The sequence below is a fragment of the Xiphophorus hellerii genome, chromosome 23 (genome assembly GCF_003331165.1).
Source record: "Xiphophorus hellerii strain 12219 chromosome 23, Xiphophorus_hellerii-4.1, whole genome shotgun sequence".
NCBI classification, from domain to species: domain Eukaryota; kingdom Metazoa; phylum Chordata; class Actinopteri; order Cyprinodontiformes; family Poeciliidae; genus Xiphophorus; species Xiphophorus hellerii.
This window is the reverse complement of record NC_045694.1, coordinates 15,417,461-15,435,226: the sequence shown is the minus strand read 5'-3', so window position 1 is coordinate 15,435,226 and position 17,766 is coordinate 15,417,461. Positions and strand designations below refer to the sequence as shown.

General features: G+C 39.1%; 1 protein-coding gene and 1 long non-coding RNA gene across 2 annotated transcripts in view; one reads left to right on the top strand and one right to left on the bottom strand.

The window, feature by feature from the left end:
- ahnak (AHNAK nucleoprotein) overlaps positions 1-17,766 on the top strand; it is a 36,583-nt gene that overhangs the window by 1,441 nt on the left and 17,376 nt on the right. Inside the window, 7 exon segments of the mRNA XM_032554160.1 lie at positions 5,418-5,480; positions 8,248-8,306; positions 12,350-12,506; positions 12,606-12,832; positions 12,964-14,952; positions 14,954-17,108; positions 17,289-17,618. Of these exon segments, the coding sequence (XP_032410051.1) occupies positions 12,350-12,506; positions 12,606-12,832; positions 12,964-14,952; positions 14,954-17,108; positions 17,289-17,618 (4,858 nt within the window). The 5' untranslated portion in view covers positions 5,418-5,480; positions 8,248-8,306.
- LOC116713886 (uncharacterized) lies at positions 16,426-17,740 on the bottom strand. The gene is made up of 2 exons (XR_004337933.1): positions 17,650-17,740; positions 16,426-16,532 (listed from the first exon to the last, which is right to left on the bottom strand). It is a non-coding gene; the product is annotated as an uncharacterized LOC116713886 (long non-coding RNA).

The following is a 17,766-nucleotide window of genomic DNA, read 5'->3' as shown; positions in this document are numbered from 1 at the left end:
GTAAGCGTGTTGGTGAGAGGGGGATGGGTGGTTCTGGGGTGAGGAGGGGAGTTATGGAATGTAGTGGTTTGGAAAGACAAGCTAATTGAAACCAGGTTTGAGGCATAGAAAGGGGGAGCAGAGGCTTAGCACGTTGGAAGAATGAGGGAAAACGTTTTTTTTTTCTTCTCAGAAAGTCCAAAAACTGACAGAAGTTTTCAAACATCATTATGTTATAACCTTATATTTTGTGCTTTTCAAAACATGTATTGCCGCTTAATGTTTCAATCATGAATATAATGAAACACTGTTTGAGTTGTGAAAAAAGGACAGAAAAAATAACACATAATTGTTTGCTGAACCTTAGTTAGAAGTTAGATTTGGCAATGTACAGTCGCCTGTCCTCCGCAACTCCCTCCTGCCACACCCAAAACTCTGAGCTGCTTTTCGCACCACCCTGTACACTGTTTTCTACCACGTACGTCGAACCAACGTTTAGTGCCCCGCAGCAGTAAATGTCTGGCATGTTTTTAATTGCTCTTGTCAAGTTGATTGATTGTAACATGCACTGCCTATAGAGCCAAATTGAGCTAAAATGTATTTTTAGGCATTGTGTTGCGTAAGGGTACTCCTTTTAATCAAATAAAAAATTATTAGATTGGTTAGGAAATAACTGTGAAGGTGTGAACTTTAAATTAACATAATAATTCACTTATCAGGTCGTAATATGTTTTGTTCCCAGCTGTTAGATGCTGAAATGCTTGTCAGTTAAAACGGCCTCTTTGTGGCCTTGGGTGGGTACTGTTCATATGCGCTTGTCTGCCTTTCTAATGCTGAGTTGGTTTAATGTGACATCTGCATGGAAAAAATAGTCTTTAGTGAGCCATGTCTCATGACTGCTGGGAACCTTGACTTATGTCAAGATATTGGTCTACGCGCTACATCAGATACAGCTGCACGCACTCTTTGGGTGCTGCTGATTGACAGCAGGAATGAGAGCAGTGCTGTTTTTAATACTCTTCAGTGTGAAATTAAAGGAAACTGGTCTTCAGCACACTTCCTTTGCCGTTTCCTTGAGATTTCGTTACGTGGGTGGCTGCAAGAAGTCACAGTGTGTGTTGACCATACAAGAGGGTGGTGAATGTTCTGAAAAAGATGAAAGAAGAAACTGTAGATTATTTGTCTCTAAACTGGCTTTCTGTTAGATTTACAAAGCTCCAGCAATATCCACTTTTGAGGCTTGTTAAGGTTTTGTTCTCTTTCAGCTGCAAATAACACACATAAGAGTATAGTACACTTTTAGAAAGTTTTTTAGGCAATCCACACAGAAGCCACTCCCTTTTCACCCATCCAGCGCTGCTTTGGATTGTTTCACCGTGCGCTCAAAACTCTCTGAGGAGCTTTTATCATTACTCTTGCATGCTCTATTGCTGAAAAATAGTGCTTTGAGAGTTATGATGATCTCGCCAGAAAAGTCCCACCCATGCATGTGGATTCGATTCAGATTTGTTTATTGTAGCTTTTCATTTGGCTGAACCTTTGCAAGCATAGAATTCAAAAAGGGTGTGAATGCTTTCCCATTTTTTTATTTTTTTTTTAGCCCTCATAAGCTAATAACTTACACTGCCGTTCATCCAAACATCTGCTTCACAGAACCACCCAGAACAATAAATCTTCTACAAGTGTTGCTTCACTGTACAATTTCACCTTGCTCCTCACGTTAAAACCTGCCATGTTTCCCCATGCAAGGAGTAACACCCTGCATCTGTTAGCAAATCTTTTAGCAGGGAGGGGTTGGGACCAGAATTTCAGGGAGCAGTGCCCGGAATGCAACGTTGGGAAAGCATTTGTTGTTTAGGTTTTTCTTATCTGGCGGATGATAGTCAAGGTTGGCATGGCTCGCTGTCTAAAATGCTCCAACAAATCTCACTTCTGTGCTTTATATACAAATGCATATTGTTGGCTCGAGTCATGATGTAAATTCTGTAGCTAAGGAACGTAGCTTAGAGAATTGTGTCTATAAATATATACATTCTGCTGCCAACTAGCTGTATTTGTAATTGCCTTGTCTCCCTCCACTGTAAACGGCTTTAGATTACTTTTACTGTAAACATCAGCTGTAGCAAATTAAACAGTTTGACAAACTGCTTTGAAGCTGAAAAAACAGCATATCATGACATACAGAGATTTTTTTTACAATATCTGTACTATTCAGTTTCAAAATGTATTCTCCTCTTACCAGTGTTTAAAGTCAGTAGAAATTTTGCATCATGTCTCTATATACATATGTCTCCACATTAAGGAAATGGGTCTATGCTTTTTTATTATTTATGCTTTCATTTGTTGCTCAATGTTCTTGGCTGTGAAACAGTGTGCTGGCTTCAGCCCAGCATCACTTCTCATTTTAGAAAAGAGCAACTAAAGTGAAATTCTGTAAAATAACGGCACAGCTTCGTTTTTTCAATTCCAGTCTGTATTTGTTATTTTTTTATGGCTACAACAAAAGAACTCGTTGACTTTCAGAGTGTGGTATTCCCAGTCTTGTGTGCACAACTGATTTTGACTGCTTTTCTTTGACCAGAATGTAAATCACAAGTAGCTCATCTGAATTTTTTTAGCATCCTTGTGGTAAAAATAATTTATTTTAAATTGTACAATTAAAGGATAGGATAGGAAAAACTTCCTGAAAACTCTCTGCACATATGGAAAAAGTTGTAAACCTTGGTGAGAGGAAATTCAAAGCGAGATCCTCCCCTCTTTGTTGTCTGCTGGTGGGACACAGAACAAAGTTTGAAGAAGGAGCCATGAACTGTCTCATACCTTTACCATTTTAAGACATATAAGTCAACGTTTTCCCTGTGTCATGAAGTTTGAATGGTGGTGAAGGCAGAGTTGCAGTTTACATTAGGAGGTGGTTGGTCTTGTTTGTGATCTTGTAAAAGAAGGAGAAGAACTTCTCAGTTTTTCCATTTGCTGTCAGATTCCTGCCAAAGTCCCAATGGTTTAATCAGCAGCCGACCGAGCTGGCGTCAGCAGACAGGCTTTGGTCGTATTCAGGACTTGTGGTTTCCTTCAGGGGTATGTGAACACTGAGAGGAGAAAGGAACAATTTAGTTTGATGCTCGTTCCTTTTATGTGTGTCATACATGCACAGGCTATCTGCTTCTTTGGGGAATAACCAGAGGCTGAGGCCTGATGTGTCTCTCTTTGTGTTTGCTTTACGTGCTGCGTCAAACTCCAACGCGGCAAGGGGAAACAGGGAGCCCATTCTGTTTTGACACAAGACTGATTTGCTCACTTCTCCTTGTCCTCTTTTTGCCTCACTGCACAGAGGTCTTTTTCTACTTGCTCATAATCAAATCTTATCTTTGCCCAGCATCACTGCTTTGATATACTAAGCAGTGAGATGTAATCATTGTCACACTGCTTCCCTTTTCTGCACACCAAATTGATTAGATTTGGCAATCAAAGGAGTGGAGTAACTTCAACTCTCTTCATATGTTTCCATCACATTGTGACCTACTTACAGGGAAATTATGATGGCAAAACTGATATGTGCCTGCAGGAATTGGGAAAACCGGTACAAATGAAATTCAAAGCATCTAAAAGATTCTCACAGCGTCAACCAGGTGGGGAGAAAGATTTAAGTGAAATGATAACCATCACATCTGTGAAACAAGTTCACAGTTTTTTTTAAAAATGGTATGCTTTGCCTTGCTATTGCACTCACATATCTGGATGGATGTAGGGCTCTTGTTCATCAGCGCATAACCTAGAGTTTTAGGGGATATAGAGGGCTGACTTGCAGAGGTGTGAGCGACTGAGTAGGGTAGGGGGCAGGAATCAGTGTGAGAGAGAAAGAGGGACATTTCTCTGCAGTTAGTCACTGTAGGGAGAGGCTGGGCTCCCTTCCAGTTGGCCTGACAGCTCTATCAAGGAATGTGTGTGACTGGAGGCCTGGGTGGGGTTGCACACAGTGAGTACCTCACTCTATAAGCAAGACATATAGGCAAAGCAACCTGTTCTTCATCCCACATGTGTAATGTACTATTTGTATGTGTAGTTGCATTAGTATTCATGAGACTATTCTCACTACTGAGGACCACATCAGTAGTTATCTCTAGAGTGCTACCAAAGCTAAGAAGGTGTGGCAACCTCTTTGCACATTAGTTATCCAGCTTGCTTCTGTCTCATCTTATGTGCCAGATTGCTTCTATGACTATTAAAAGATTTGAATCAGGAGGTACCTGAATGTTTTATGACAGGGCACTCTGATTAATACCTAGCAGTAACAAGAGGATGGACTGTAAAGTGTACACAGCTGCCGTGCTGCCCGTCTCCCAACACAAACTGAGAACTCGATGTGTTGATCTCAGCTATTCCAGTATGAGTCACACTCAAAAACAAACAAGAAAAAAAACTATATATGTAACCTTGATTTTAAACAACACTTTTACTTTCCTTATCTTTATTGCTGTATATTACACACATAAGTAATACACAGACTACTGAGAAAATGCTTCTATCTGATAAACCCTGTTATTAAATAGTTTTGCACTAAAGTGATGAGGACTTTAGTGCATATTAAAAACAGGGTGTTGTGCAGGAGGAAGTTAATGAGAGGGCTAGGGAGCTATTTGTTCTGATCGACATGTTCCCACTGGTAGATGCCTTTCTACACTCACATCAAGTCTGGTTCTGTTTGTTCTCTGACTGACAAAATGGAGGCTTTGTTTCACAATATGCCACTAGTTTGACACAATAATCCACACAAGACCTTTAAAAAGTCCGGCCAGTTGCAGTGGGTAGAAGTAAGACAGACTAGGCCTGCCTACGGAAGATCAGGATCCGAATGATAAATGCAACTCCTACAACAATTGCTTTTTTCACTAGCATTGGGAGTCTGTCACTGGCCCTTGGTGGTTTTCTACTTTGTAGTCACAACCCAAGAGAAAGAACAGAACTGAAAATGTTAAGTTTAGTTTCAAACTTTACCTTAGTTATTAGGTGGAAAGGGTACAAACATGTCCATTTGTCTACCCTTTCCATTTTTAAAGTGAGGCCATACCATGCAGATATTTAGATTTATTTACTTATAAAAATTTTTACATGATTACTTATATGGGTGAACATTGCTGTCACTGATTGGTAAACTATGAAAGTCTGAAGAGTCTGATTGGAGATGAAGCATTTGATTAATTTAGTACGAATAATTAACTAATGAGTAATTAAGAATGAACTTAAACATTTGTGTCTGTTACCGAGACATATCTTGGTAGACTGACACAATTTTTAACAGTTTAGCTGAAAAAAGGCATCTCACTGTGTAAAAGAAAACATAGATGGTTTTTTCTCTGTAGCCTTAACTTTATCTAGAAGTATATTCACAAATTACATATTAAATCCCAATTCTTTTGTTTTTGTATTGCTCTCAACAGAAGTCAAAAAAGAAGAACACAAGAAGCAGACTGAAGCCCTTGGATTAGCTTGAGCAATCCAAGGTAAGTGTTCTCACACACCACACAATAAAGACAGCTAACTTACATATTGCACATCACACCACTCCAACAATACGTCATGTGACTGGACTCAAAACTGCTTCTGGAGTATCAGCTGCAAGGCTGCATTTGAACCTTAGTGGTCATGCCCGATCTGTTCAGCTGTGCAGAAGTCTTGCAGCCTGACATTTGGCTCCTCTGCAAGAGACCACCTGTTCTACTCTAAGCCTTCTTATGAAACAGTTCACTTAAAAGCCCGCCAAGCTTGTACTGTTTACTTGGTAGAAAAAAAAAAAGTTAAAATCAAAATATCCGCAACATCTTGTGGGTCAGCGAGAAGGCATGGACACCCAGAAATGTTTTGTGGTTATGCTTTATTATAAGAGGCTTTAGTCTGCCGTGTTCTCCACACCCCCTTTTCCCAAGCACACATACCAGACTGTAATAAAACATGACAGACAAGCTTGTCTGACTCCCTCTGTCCTTATTTTCACATCCTTCATGGTTTACTTCAAAGTTCCAAATTGAAAAACATATATCTACTTTTAAGTACAGAACGTAAAGTTGATTGTCATGTTGTCTGAGCTGTTTGAGTCATCCACTGCAGGCTTGTCTTATGATTTTGAGAACAAAGTCATATTTATTCAGCAGCTGTTTGCTGCACAGTCTATAACTAGTCATGTGATTTTGCTGCATCAATTTTATTGCTTATTGTCATTTTCAAACCATTTGATGAAATGTTTAAACCTGTACTAAAGGTGGGCAAAGTTAGGACACCTGAGACTGTTTGCTCATTAAAGAAAGAAACATAGAAGGGGACTCAATTCCACTTGGCCCTTTGCATTTTGGTGTTGTTTTAAAGGAAACAAATTGTTGCATTCAATTTAAGCAGATATGCTTCACTAAAATTCATTAGCTAAAATTGTACATAAGGCTGTTACTCCTCTTCATAGTCATTCGACACAGAGATAAATTCCTGCTTCCTAAGTTGTAGTTTGAAGTCTTCACTAATTAGCATTTCAAGCTTTAAATGGGTCACACTGAAACATTAAGTGAGATAAAAAGCATGAAGAGGAAAGAAAAGTTGAAGTTTTAGTTACCTGCATTTGGTTGTCCGGATCTTTGCCAAAAACTCTAACCCACTCTTCGCTAACATAAGTTACAATGCTCAGTGTGTTGTGCAGTCTAGAGTATTGGGAAAAAGCTATTCCAGATAGAGAGGTTAAGAGGGTTTAATATTACCTCATAGCGTTGCACACATCCCCCTGTCTTCCCAATTACATAGAACAAGTCTATTTATTGACTTGTTACGTTGTGTCTTTACCCTTGAACAGGACTTTAAAAGCTAGAAAATCAAGGTTACACATTAGATTTGATTATTACATCTTTCTCATAAGCCTACAATCTTTAAGATTATAAAGCAATTTAATATAAGTTATAGATTCAGGTCAAAATGATGTTTTCAGATGATAAATGTACCGTACTTATGAAATGAAAAAGCAATTCAAACTAAACAGACTCTATGTGAAAACGTAATTACGCCCGATATCTAATAACTGATTGGCCATCCTTGGCAGCAACAACTTTTATTAAGAATTTTTAATAACTGGCAATGAGTCTTTTACATTGATGTGAAATAACTTTGGCCCACTCTTCTTTTAATTATGCCATACTGGAATGTTTTCTAAAGTGACAGACTGGTTTAGGGTCATGGGATAGGACCCAAAAGATATAAGTCCAGAATTTGGCTAGGTCACTTCAAAGCCCTTAAATCAGAAATAGACTTACTGGTGTGTTTCTAATCACCACACAAGCTCCTTTGGGATATTTTAGGAGAGAGTACAATTCATGGCTTAACAGATACGACTTGTCGTTAAAGTCCTGCAGGACCCAAGCAGCTAATAGCTAATATTGTTAGCTATACACCAGATGTCAAAGGATGCACCCACTGCAAGAAGTTCCACTTTTGTCTCATCAACCTAGAAAATATTTTCTTAAGAATGTTGAGATATGGAAGATGTTTTTGGCAAATGCATGATCTTACTTTAGCTCAGTAGTGGGTTCACCTTCAAAATCTCCCCTCGTCTGACATATCAAAAAGGTGGACCATTATTCAGTTTACTTGAAAAGAACAACATCGTCTCTCTAAATATCCTGCCATTTACTTGAATGACCTTGGATTTAGGAAACACAAATTGGATGTTAAGACAGAAATACAGAGAACAGTGTAAGTTGACGTTTACTGAAAGACTGGAAGACAGTCTTTATAAAGAAACTCTTAGTAAAGACACTGAGACAATTTCCTATGTGCAGTACTTTTGAATTTATAGTAGTTTTCCACTTTGTCATTTGTCAATGTGAATATTTACTTTTAATAACAATAGCTTGCAACCTAAAAATGCATGTGTTTTCTGTTCAGCTTTCTGCAGCATATGTTTTCATAAAGCTGGACACCATCATTGTTTCTTCTATTGACTTTGAAGCTCAAAGGGTGTATTCACAGGATTTGCCTGCTTTCCTCAGGGCAGGGTGTGGTCTAACTGCACCCACATTTACAAAACATACCCTAACACTATTCTAAAAAGAGGGAGTTGTCAATACGGTTTTTGGAGGTAGTGGAAGCTATGTTGTCAATTGAGTTTTATCACCATCTAGTGTTCATACATGGGTCTCATATATTATTATCTTCAGTCATGATGAATTATTTTCATAAAGAAATTGTTTTAATTCTTTATTGTGGTTTTGTTTTGTTTTTGTGTTTGTTATATAGGAAAACAACAACAGCATTTTCCTCCCACCAGGACTGGTTTAGAGGAAAACAAAATCAAGGTAACACGCGTTGGCTTTTGTTGCAATTATCTTAAAGGCAATTTTGAAAAAAAGTGTTGTCCTCCGTTGAGTTTATTTTGATATGTAGTCACAGCCTAGAATGTCAGCTTGAAATCGAGTACCTTTATACTTAAGATAAACTCGTTCAAAAGATCAGGACATAACTTCAATAAATTGTATTTATTTCCTTCAAACACTGGGTGAGGAACTTCAGCTTCCATGTCCCTAGTGTGGTCTGAAATAACTCAAATAAATATATCTAATTTTAAAGATGAAATCAATATATTGAATTTTGGCACATATAATTAATTTTACACTTATTTGATTATTATCAATTGTTTCTGTATTTATTTCTAGTTAATTAGTTCCAATTAATGACTTATTTAAATCTGCAGTTTGCAAATTTTATAAATAATAATTTAACTATATACATGCATATTTATCATTATATATATGAGGGAAAAAAAAATCAAGCTACCTCCTCACGGTCCTGCAGCCATCTACAGAAAAACACAGCTCGGACCAGAACCAGGAGGAGGGTTTAGTACTGCTCACACCCTCCCCCTTGATCTCTGCTAGGCTACAGCTTGTTTCTTACACCAGAGCATGTCGTGAATGCTCAGACTGTTTAGCATGGCCACCAAAGGCTGCAGATGAACAGTTTTTCTGTGACAGTAAATTGTTTCTCCACCTTTGGCCACCTGTGGAGACAGAGGAACTCAACTTTTTTCACAGATTATCTGTCTCATGGTGAGACTTTTAGCATATGTAAAAAATATATTGTTTATTAATAGTGCATAATGAAGCTTTGAATGTGTCGCTAATTTTGTAAAACTGCTAATAAATACAGAAATTCCAAATCAAATCAAATCAAATCACAAATCAAGGAAAAATTATATATACTATATGCACAGATATAGTAAATATACAGATATATATATATATACAGATATACAGTACAGACCAAAAGTTTGGACACACCTTTTAATTCAATGAGTTTCCTTTATTTTCATGACTATTGACATTGTAGATTCACACTGAAGGCATCAAAACTATGAATAACACATGTGGAAATATGCACTAAACAAAAAAGTGTAAAACAACTGAAAATACCCCTTATATTCTAGTTTCTTCAAAGTAGCAACCTTTTGCTGTGATTACTGCTTTGCACACACTCTGCATTTTCTTGATGAGCTTCAAGAGGTAGTCACCTGAAATGGTTTTCACTTCATAGGTGTGCCCTGTCAGGTTAATAAGTGGGATTTCTTGCCTTATAATAGTCATGAAAATAAAGAAAACCCATTGAATTAGAAAGGTGTGGTCCAAACTTTTGGTCTGTACTGGTAATAATACTGTATATATATATATATATATCTATAGATAATATATATATATTATATATATCTATATATATATATAATTGAGACTGTACACGAGCCGCAAGGAAAGGAGGCAGAGGACAGTGAGTGTGAGAACCACAGTCCAGGACGAAACAACTAAGATCCATAAATACATCAGGGACAAAGCCTACAACCGACGAATGTGCTCAGTGAATATCTCAGACAACAGGGAACGGAGGTTGAGGTGCCAGAGATACCATCATGGCAGGACAAGCCCTACATGGGATGTACCACCAGCAAATAACCCAAGTGGCTGATATCAGTAAATCCTACCAATGGCTGGAAAAAGCTGGACTCAAGGACAGCACAGAGGCCCTCATCCTGGCCGCCCAGGAACAGGCCCTAAACACCAGAGCAATAGAGGCCCAGATATACCACACCAGACAAGACCCAAGGTGTAGGTTGTGCAAGGAGGCCCCTGAGACAGTCCAGCACATAACAGCAGGGTGCAAGATACTGGCAGGGAAAGCGTACATGGAACGACATAACCAAGTTGCAGGCATAGTGTACAGAAACATCTGTGCAGAATATGGACTGGAAACCCCGAGATCAAAGTGGGAAACACCCCCAAAGGTGGCGGAGAACGCCAGAGCTAAGATCCTGTGGGACTTCCAGATCCAGACAGACAAAATGGTAATGGCGAACCAACCAGACATTGTCGTAGTGGATAAACAACAGAGGAAAGCCGTTGTGATAGATGTAGCAATACCAAGCGACTGCAACATCAGGAAAAAGGAGCACGAGAAACTAGAGAAATACCAGGTCCTCAGAGAGGACATGGAGAGGGCCTGGAAGGTGAAGACCACAGTGGTGCCTGTGGTCATCGGGGCCCTCGGGGCAGTCACCCCCAAACTGGACCAATGGCTACAAACAGATCCCAGGAACACATCAGACATCTCAGTCAAGAAGTGTGCAGTCCTTGGCACAGCCAAGATACTGCCGCAGAACCCTCAAGCTCCCAGGCCTCTGGTAGAGGACCCGAGCTCAGAGGATAAGAACCACCCGCGGTGGGTGAGAAGGGAATTTTTTTTTTTATATATATATATTAGAGGTTGTGCAAGCAGGACATTTAGACAGTGTGTCATCATTAAGCTGAATACATTTAACATTTTCTCTGTAGTAACAAAGTTTTGAAACATTTCACCAACTGAAGTGATCAAAAGTTGGCTAGACTCTGAATATTACTTAATTCTGCACACATTCCCCTCAGTGGGATTCAGCTGCATTTGATGCGCTCCAAAGCCTCTTGTCCAAAACTCTTCAATGTGCCAACGTCAGGTTCTCAGAAAAAGTCAAGATCAGACATAATACTCTGGAGTAAGTTTATCGTAGAGCCTGTTGATTGGGTTAGTGACTACAATTTATCTCTGTCTGAAACTGTCTGTGCATCTGCACCAAGTGGTCAGGTGTGTAATCTGTCAAAATAATGGATTGCCATCAGATTTTTCCATCATCGTTTAAAAAACCCCATCAAAGATGGAAAATACTCGTTAACTTACAAATTTAGTATGGATTTTCATTAACTGAAATATCTGATTAGGTCATGATGTATACTACTTGCTGATTTCCCTTCTCATCGTGACAACCAAACAATTCCTGATAGATCTTGCAGGTAGCAATAGACAAATGTCCTCTCCTGGAGCCTCTCGTGGACTAATTGTAATGCAGTATTTTAACAATGTTCAATAACTGATGTGAAACTCTTAAGCATGGTCAAATCAAGTCAAACTATCGATGCACCATCAGGCGGTTTTTGGTTGTTTGTTTTCACACAGCCCCTTACAGTTTGCAAGACACTTTGAGCCGAGCTTCTGTGAAACCCATCCTGCTGCAGTAACGTTATAGTGTTTTCCTATGTGTCTGGTTTACAAAGGTAGCCTACTGTATAAACAGCAATCATGGGAGAGAGCATCAACTCTTACACAAATTCAGAGGAGGAAATAATGATTGATAAGCTGGAAAATCTCATTTTGCTTTCCATGTTAGAAAAAAGAACGTCTGTAAGTTGTTCGCCCACTACATTGAATCAGAAACAAGCATGGGGCATTTAATGCTTCAGTATGCACTTCCAGGAGTTAGCCAGGGCAGTTGTGACAAGAAAGGGGGGACAACATGAGGCTGAGAACAAAATTATGTGATTTTGGTCACACAGCTGCAACAATGAGAACCGATTTCAACAGTTTGCCTCAACCATGCAGCCTTTTAGCCTACCACCATTTTAAGTCATCAGCATCACCTACCACCACAACCCCCAAGTGAATGTGATTTATTTTCTTGCAGCTAAACTCACCTTCTATACTTCTAAATCCTAATAAATATTTCATTAAAAATAAAACTTAGTTCGTAAAAGTCATAGAGGAGGAACACAGAAAACCTGAAAAATTACATTTCAGGTATTCTTTGTTCCTGAAAACACAATCAAAAAATTTAATTTTACATACATTTTTTTATGTAAAAATTCTAAAACTTCAGTGTGCACTGTGGAACACCTGATATTATTATGCAGATAATTTCTGCCTGTTTTGGAAATTTCACCTGCAATATGTTATAACTGTATCCCACAGGAAGTTAGTTACCAAATGTGACAACCAAACGCATTTTGCCCCACTTTTTTTCTGTCTAAATAAATGTTTACTTTTATAGATGGCTGACGAAGAGGACACCAGGGAAGTGCTCTTTCAAGACTGGGAGGGCCCAGACAAAACTGGCTTGACCATTGAACACACAAGTGGAGGAGAGCTCCTCGTCAAAGAGGTGAAAGGAGAGTCACCTGCAGCACGATCTGGAAAAGTATATGAAGGTAGTACATTATCTTGATATCTTTAATAAACTGTGAAATATTTTTTCACCATCTATTTTGTTTTTAAGATTGATTCATAACAAACATTTAAATTTGCAGGCGATCAGATTGTGGGTGCAACTATCTACTTTGAAAATATGAGCTCCGAAGAGACAGCAGAGTTACTGAAAACATTGAACAAACACAAAGTTGGACTGAAACTACAAAACAAAGGAGACAAATCCCCATGCTACTCACCCTTGAGCACACCATGTCGTTCTCCAATGGGCACCCTCACATGGGAAGGGAAGTCACAGTTTGGAGCATCAAGTCCAGAAATCATTCTCGTAAGTTATCTAAAACCAAAAGTTTGAGTTTGCTTAGAGATACTACGATTATCAAATGGATAAAATATACAGTATACAGTATATACTATTTCTTAATATTTTAACAAACATGATATTGTATGTTGATACAGAGTGGAGATGATGAGGACTACAAGAGAATATACACAAAGAAGATTAAACCAAGGCTGAAGTCTGAAGATCTTGCAGAAGGAGTGGATGTTCGTACAGAGCGACACAGCAGCACTAGCAGTGATGGCAGTACTATTACAACCATCACTCGCCGCATCACTACTTACACAGTGGATATGCCAAGTGGGATAGGTGAGAAACTAGAACTTTCAAGCCCAGACTTCAAGGGACAACGGCATGAATCTGGAGATGGCTCTCCTCGTGTCAGAATACTGCATGGCAGTCCTACAGTTAAAGGGGTGGGAGAAGAGGGTGTTTTTGAGTCATGCAATGTAACCTATACTGGTCTAAAAGGTAGCTCAACAGAAACACATACAAGTGGAGATCAGTCAAAGACAATTATAAGAGAGGGAACAGAAAGAAGTAAGGACCTCAGATTCAAAGGACCTAAGTTTGGAGTTATAGGTCACGAGGGCACTAAAATCTTAAGAGAAAGTGAAGAACAGACAGCTGGAAGCACAGATGAGTCTGAAAAACAGACTACATCAGGTGAAAGTAAAAGCACTTTTATAAAGGTTGTTACAGTAGGAGGGTCAGCAGATGCAGAATTAACCACAAATGATGAAAACAAAAGATCAGCTAGTCTGTCTGTGTCACAAGAAGACATTAAGTTCCAGAGACCATCTGGAGACACATCCCTCCACCTGAACAAGGGATCAAGTTATTTTGATGTTAAAACGATTGGAAATTCTGCTGATTCTGGAACGGTATCACTTGTTACAGAAACTAATGCCAACACTGGTTATTCTTCACATCCAGACAGAAATTTATTGACAAGTAGCCAAACTAGTCTTCCAAGTGCAAAGCCAAAAAGTGGAGAAAAAGATGAGGGAGTTCCAGCAGCAACGAAAGTAGGGTTTAGATGTCCTGATATAAACACTGAAAGAAAAGAAGGTGATTTAAAATTACCACTTATAAACACATCATCATTAAAGACCACTAGTCAAGGCAGCTCAGAAGAGGCCATTAAATATCAAAAAATGGATTCAGACATTGACAGATCTCAGGTAACTGACAGTGATGGCTTTCATTACAAAACACGAATCATAACAGAGATAGACACGAGAAGTAAAGGTAAAGCCGACATGTCAGATTCAAAGGTAGGAGTTGATGTAAGAATGCCTGAGATGAATCTGAACTTGAAAGGTTCAACAATCAAAGGTAATGTGGATGTAGAAAGTGTAAGGATAGCAGAAGCCGACAAAAAAGATTTTGAGTCAAAGCGCGGATTTCCATTATCCCAAATTGAAACGCTATCAGTTAAGAACAAAGACCAAAAAGTTGATGTGGGAGGGAAAAGTTATAAAACTGAAAATGATATGGACATTACAGAGCAAAACATAAACAAAGATGTAAAAAAATATGCGGAAGTGGAGGCATCAGTCCAAACAATACCCAGCAAATCAGGAACAAAAATTTCCATGCCAGACGTAGATATCAACTTGAAAGGCTCAAAACAAAAAGGTCACATGGATATTTCGCTCCCAAAGATAAAAACAGATATCAAATCACATAAAATTGACATCAAGGGCCCAGAAGTTGAAGTTGAAGGACGAAAGGGAGAAATTAAAATGCCTGAAATAAAAATGCCCACAGTAAATTTGAAAGATCCAAAGGTTGTTAACATTGACTTCCCTAAGGCACATACAAATGTGAAAGCACCTGATGTTGATATTAAAGGACCAGATGCAAATCTGAAAGGGTCCAAATTCAACATGCCAAGAATAACTGGACCAGAAAAATCCATGCCAGATGTGGATTTCAACTTGAAAGGCCCAAAAGTCAAAGGTGACATGGATGTTTCCAGTCCAAAAATGAAAGGGGATATCAAATCACCTGAAATTGACATCAAAGGTCCAGAAGTTGATATTGAAGGGACAAAGGGAGGACTTGAAATGCCAAAAATAAAAATGTCTTCACTGAATTTGAAAGGATCCAGAGGTTGATGTGTCAGATGCTAATCTAAATCTGAAAGGACCTAAAGTAACAGGAGATGTGGATGTTAAGTTGCCAAAGATTAAAGGAGACCTTAAAGGTCCAGATGTGGACATTGAAGGCCCAGATGTTGACATAGAGGGTTACAAAGGTGGACTGAAAATGCCTAAATTCAAGATGCCCTCATTCGGGAATAAAGGACCCAAAGACAAAGATCCAGATGTTGACATCAACCTCCCAAAAGCAGATATTGATGTGAAAGCACCGGATGTTGAAATTGAGGGAGCAGATCTTGACATTAAGGGACCAGATGCAAATCTCAAAGGGTCCAAATTCAACATGCCCACCATATCTGGACCAAAAATATCCATGCCAGATGTGGATTTCAACTTGAAAGGCTCAAAACTCAAGGGTGACATGGATGTTTCAGGTCCAAAGATCAAAGGAGATATCAAATCACCTAGAATTGACATCAAAGGTTCAGAAGTTGATGTTGAAGGACCAAAGGGAGGATTTGAAATGCCCAAAATAAAAATGCCTTCACTGAATTTGAAAGGTTCAAACGTTGATGTTCCAGATGTTAATCTTAATCTGAAAGGCCCTAAAGTTCAAGGGGATGTGGATGTTAATCTGACAAACATTGAAGGAGATATAAAAGGTCCAGAGGTGGAGATTGAAGGCGCAGACATTGACACGGAAGGTCAAAAAGGTGGGCTAAGAATGCCTAAATTTAAGATACCTTCATTTGGATTGAGAGGCCCCAAAGTGGAAGGTCCAGATGTTGACATCAACCCCCCCAAGGCAGACATTAATGTGAAAGCACATGAGGTTGACATTGAAGTAGCAGACGTTGACATGAAGGGACCAAATGCCAAACTGAAAGGCCCCAAATTCAACATGCCAAGCTTATCTGGACCAAAAATATCCATGCCAGATATGGATTTCAATTTGAAAGGCCCAAAACTCAAAGGTGACATGGATGTTTCAGGTCCAAAAGTAACAGGTGATATCAAATCACCCAAAATTGACATCAAAGGTCCAGAAGCAGATATTGAAGGACCAAAAGGAGGATTTGAAATGCCTAAAATGAAAATGCCTTCACTAAATTTGAAAGGTCCAAAAGTTGATATGACTGATGTTGACATTAATCTGAAAGGTCCTAAGGCTGAAGGGGACGTGGATGTTAAAATGCCAAAGATTAAAGGAGATCTGAAAGGTCCAGAGGTGGACATTGAAGGCCCTGATTTTGACATGGAGCATCACAAAGGTGGGTTAAAAATGCCTAAATTCAAGATGCCCTCCATTGGTATGAAAGGCCCCAAAGTGGAAGGTCCAGGTGTTGACATCAACATCCCCAAGGCAGATATTGATGTGAAAGCACCAGATGTTGATATCGACGGAGCAGACCTTGACATTAAGGGACAAAATGCCAAACTGAAAGGTCCCAAATTCAACATGCCAAGCATATCTGGACCAAAAATATCCATGCCAGATGTGGATTTCAACTTGAAAGGCCCCAAACTCAAAGGTGACATGGATGTTTCAAGTTCAAACATCAAAGGAGATATCAAATCACCTGAAATAGACATCAAAGGTCCAGAAGCAGATATTGAAGGACCAAAGGGAGGATTTGAAATGCCTAAGATAAAAATGCCTTCAATAAATTTGAAAGGTCCAAAGGTTGATATGCCGGATGTTGACATTAATCTGAAAGGTCCTAAGGCTGAAGGGGAAGTGGATGTTAAAACGCCCAAGATTAAAGGAGATCTGAAAGGTCCCGAGGTGGACATTGAAGGCCCAGATTTTGACATTGAGGGTCACAAGGGTGGACTAAAAATGCCTAAATTCAAGATGCCCTCATTTGGTTCAAAGGGTGCCAAACTAGAAGGTCCAGATGTTGACATCAACCTCCCTAAGGCAGATATTGATGTGAAAGCACCAGATGTTGATATTGAAGGAGCAGACCTTGACATTAAGGGACCAAATGCCAAACTGAAAGGTCCCAAATTTAACATGCCAAGCATATCTGGACCAAAAATATCCATGCCAGATGTGGATTTCAACTTGAAAGGCCCCAAACTCAAAGGTGACATGGATGTTTCAGGTCCAAAGATCAAAGGAGATATCAAATCACCTGAAATAGACATCAAAGGTCCAGAAGTTAATATTGAAGGACAAAAGGGAGGATTTGAAATGCCTAAGATAAAAATGCCTTCAATAAATTTGAAAGGTCCAAAGGTTGATGTTCCAGATGTTGACATTAATCTGAAAGGTCCTAAGGTTGAAGGGGATCTGGATATTAAAATGCCAAAGATTAAAGGAGATCTGAAAGGTCCCGAGGTGGAAATTGAAGGCCCAGACGTTGACATTGAGGGTCGTAAGGGTGGACTGAAAATGCCTAAATTCAAGATGCCCTCATTTGGCTCAAAGGGTCCAAAACTAGAAGGTCCAGATGTTGACATCAACATCCCTAAGGCAGATATTGATGTGAAAGCACCAGATGTTGATATCGAAGGAGCAGACTTTGACATTAAGGGACCAAATGCCAAATTGACAGGTCCCAAATTCAACATGCCAAGCATATCTGGGCCAAAAATATCCATGCCAGATGTGGATTTCAACTTGAAAGGCCCAAAACTCAAAGGTGACATGGATGTTTCAGGTCCAAAGATCAAAGGAGATATCAAAGTCACCTCAAATAGACATCAAAGGTCCAGAAGTTGATATTGAAGGACCAAAGGGAGGATTTGAAATGCCTAAGATAAAAATGCCTTCAATAAATTTGAAAGGTCCAAAGGTTGATGTTCCAG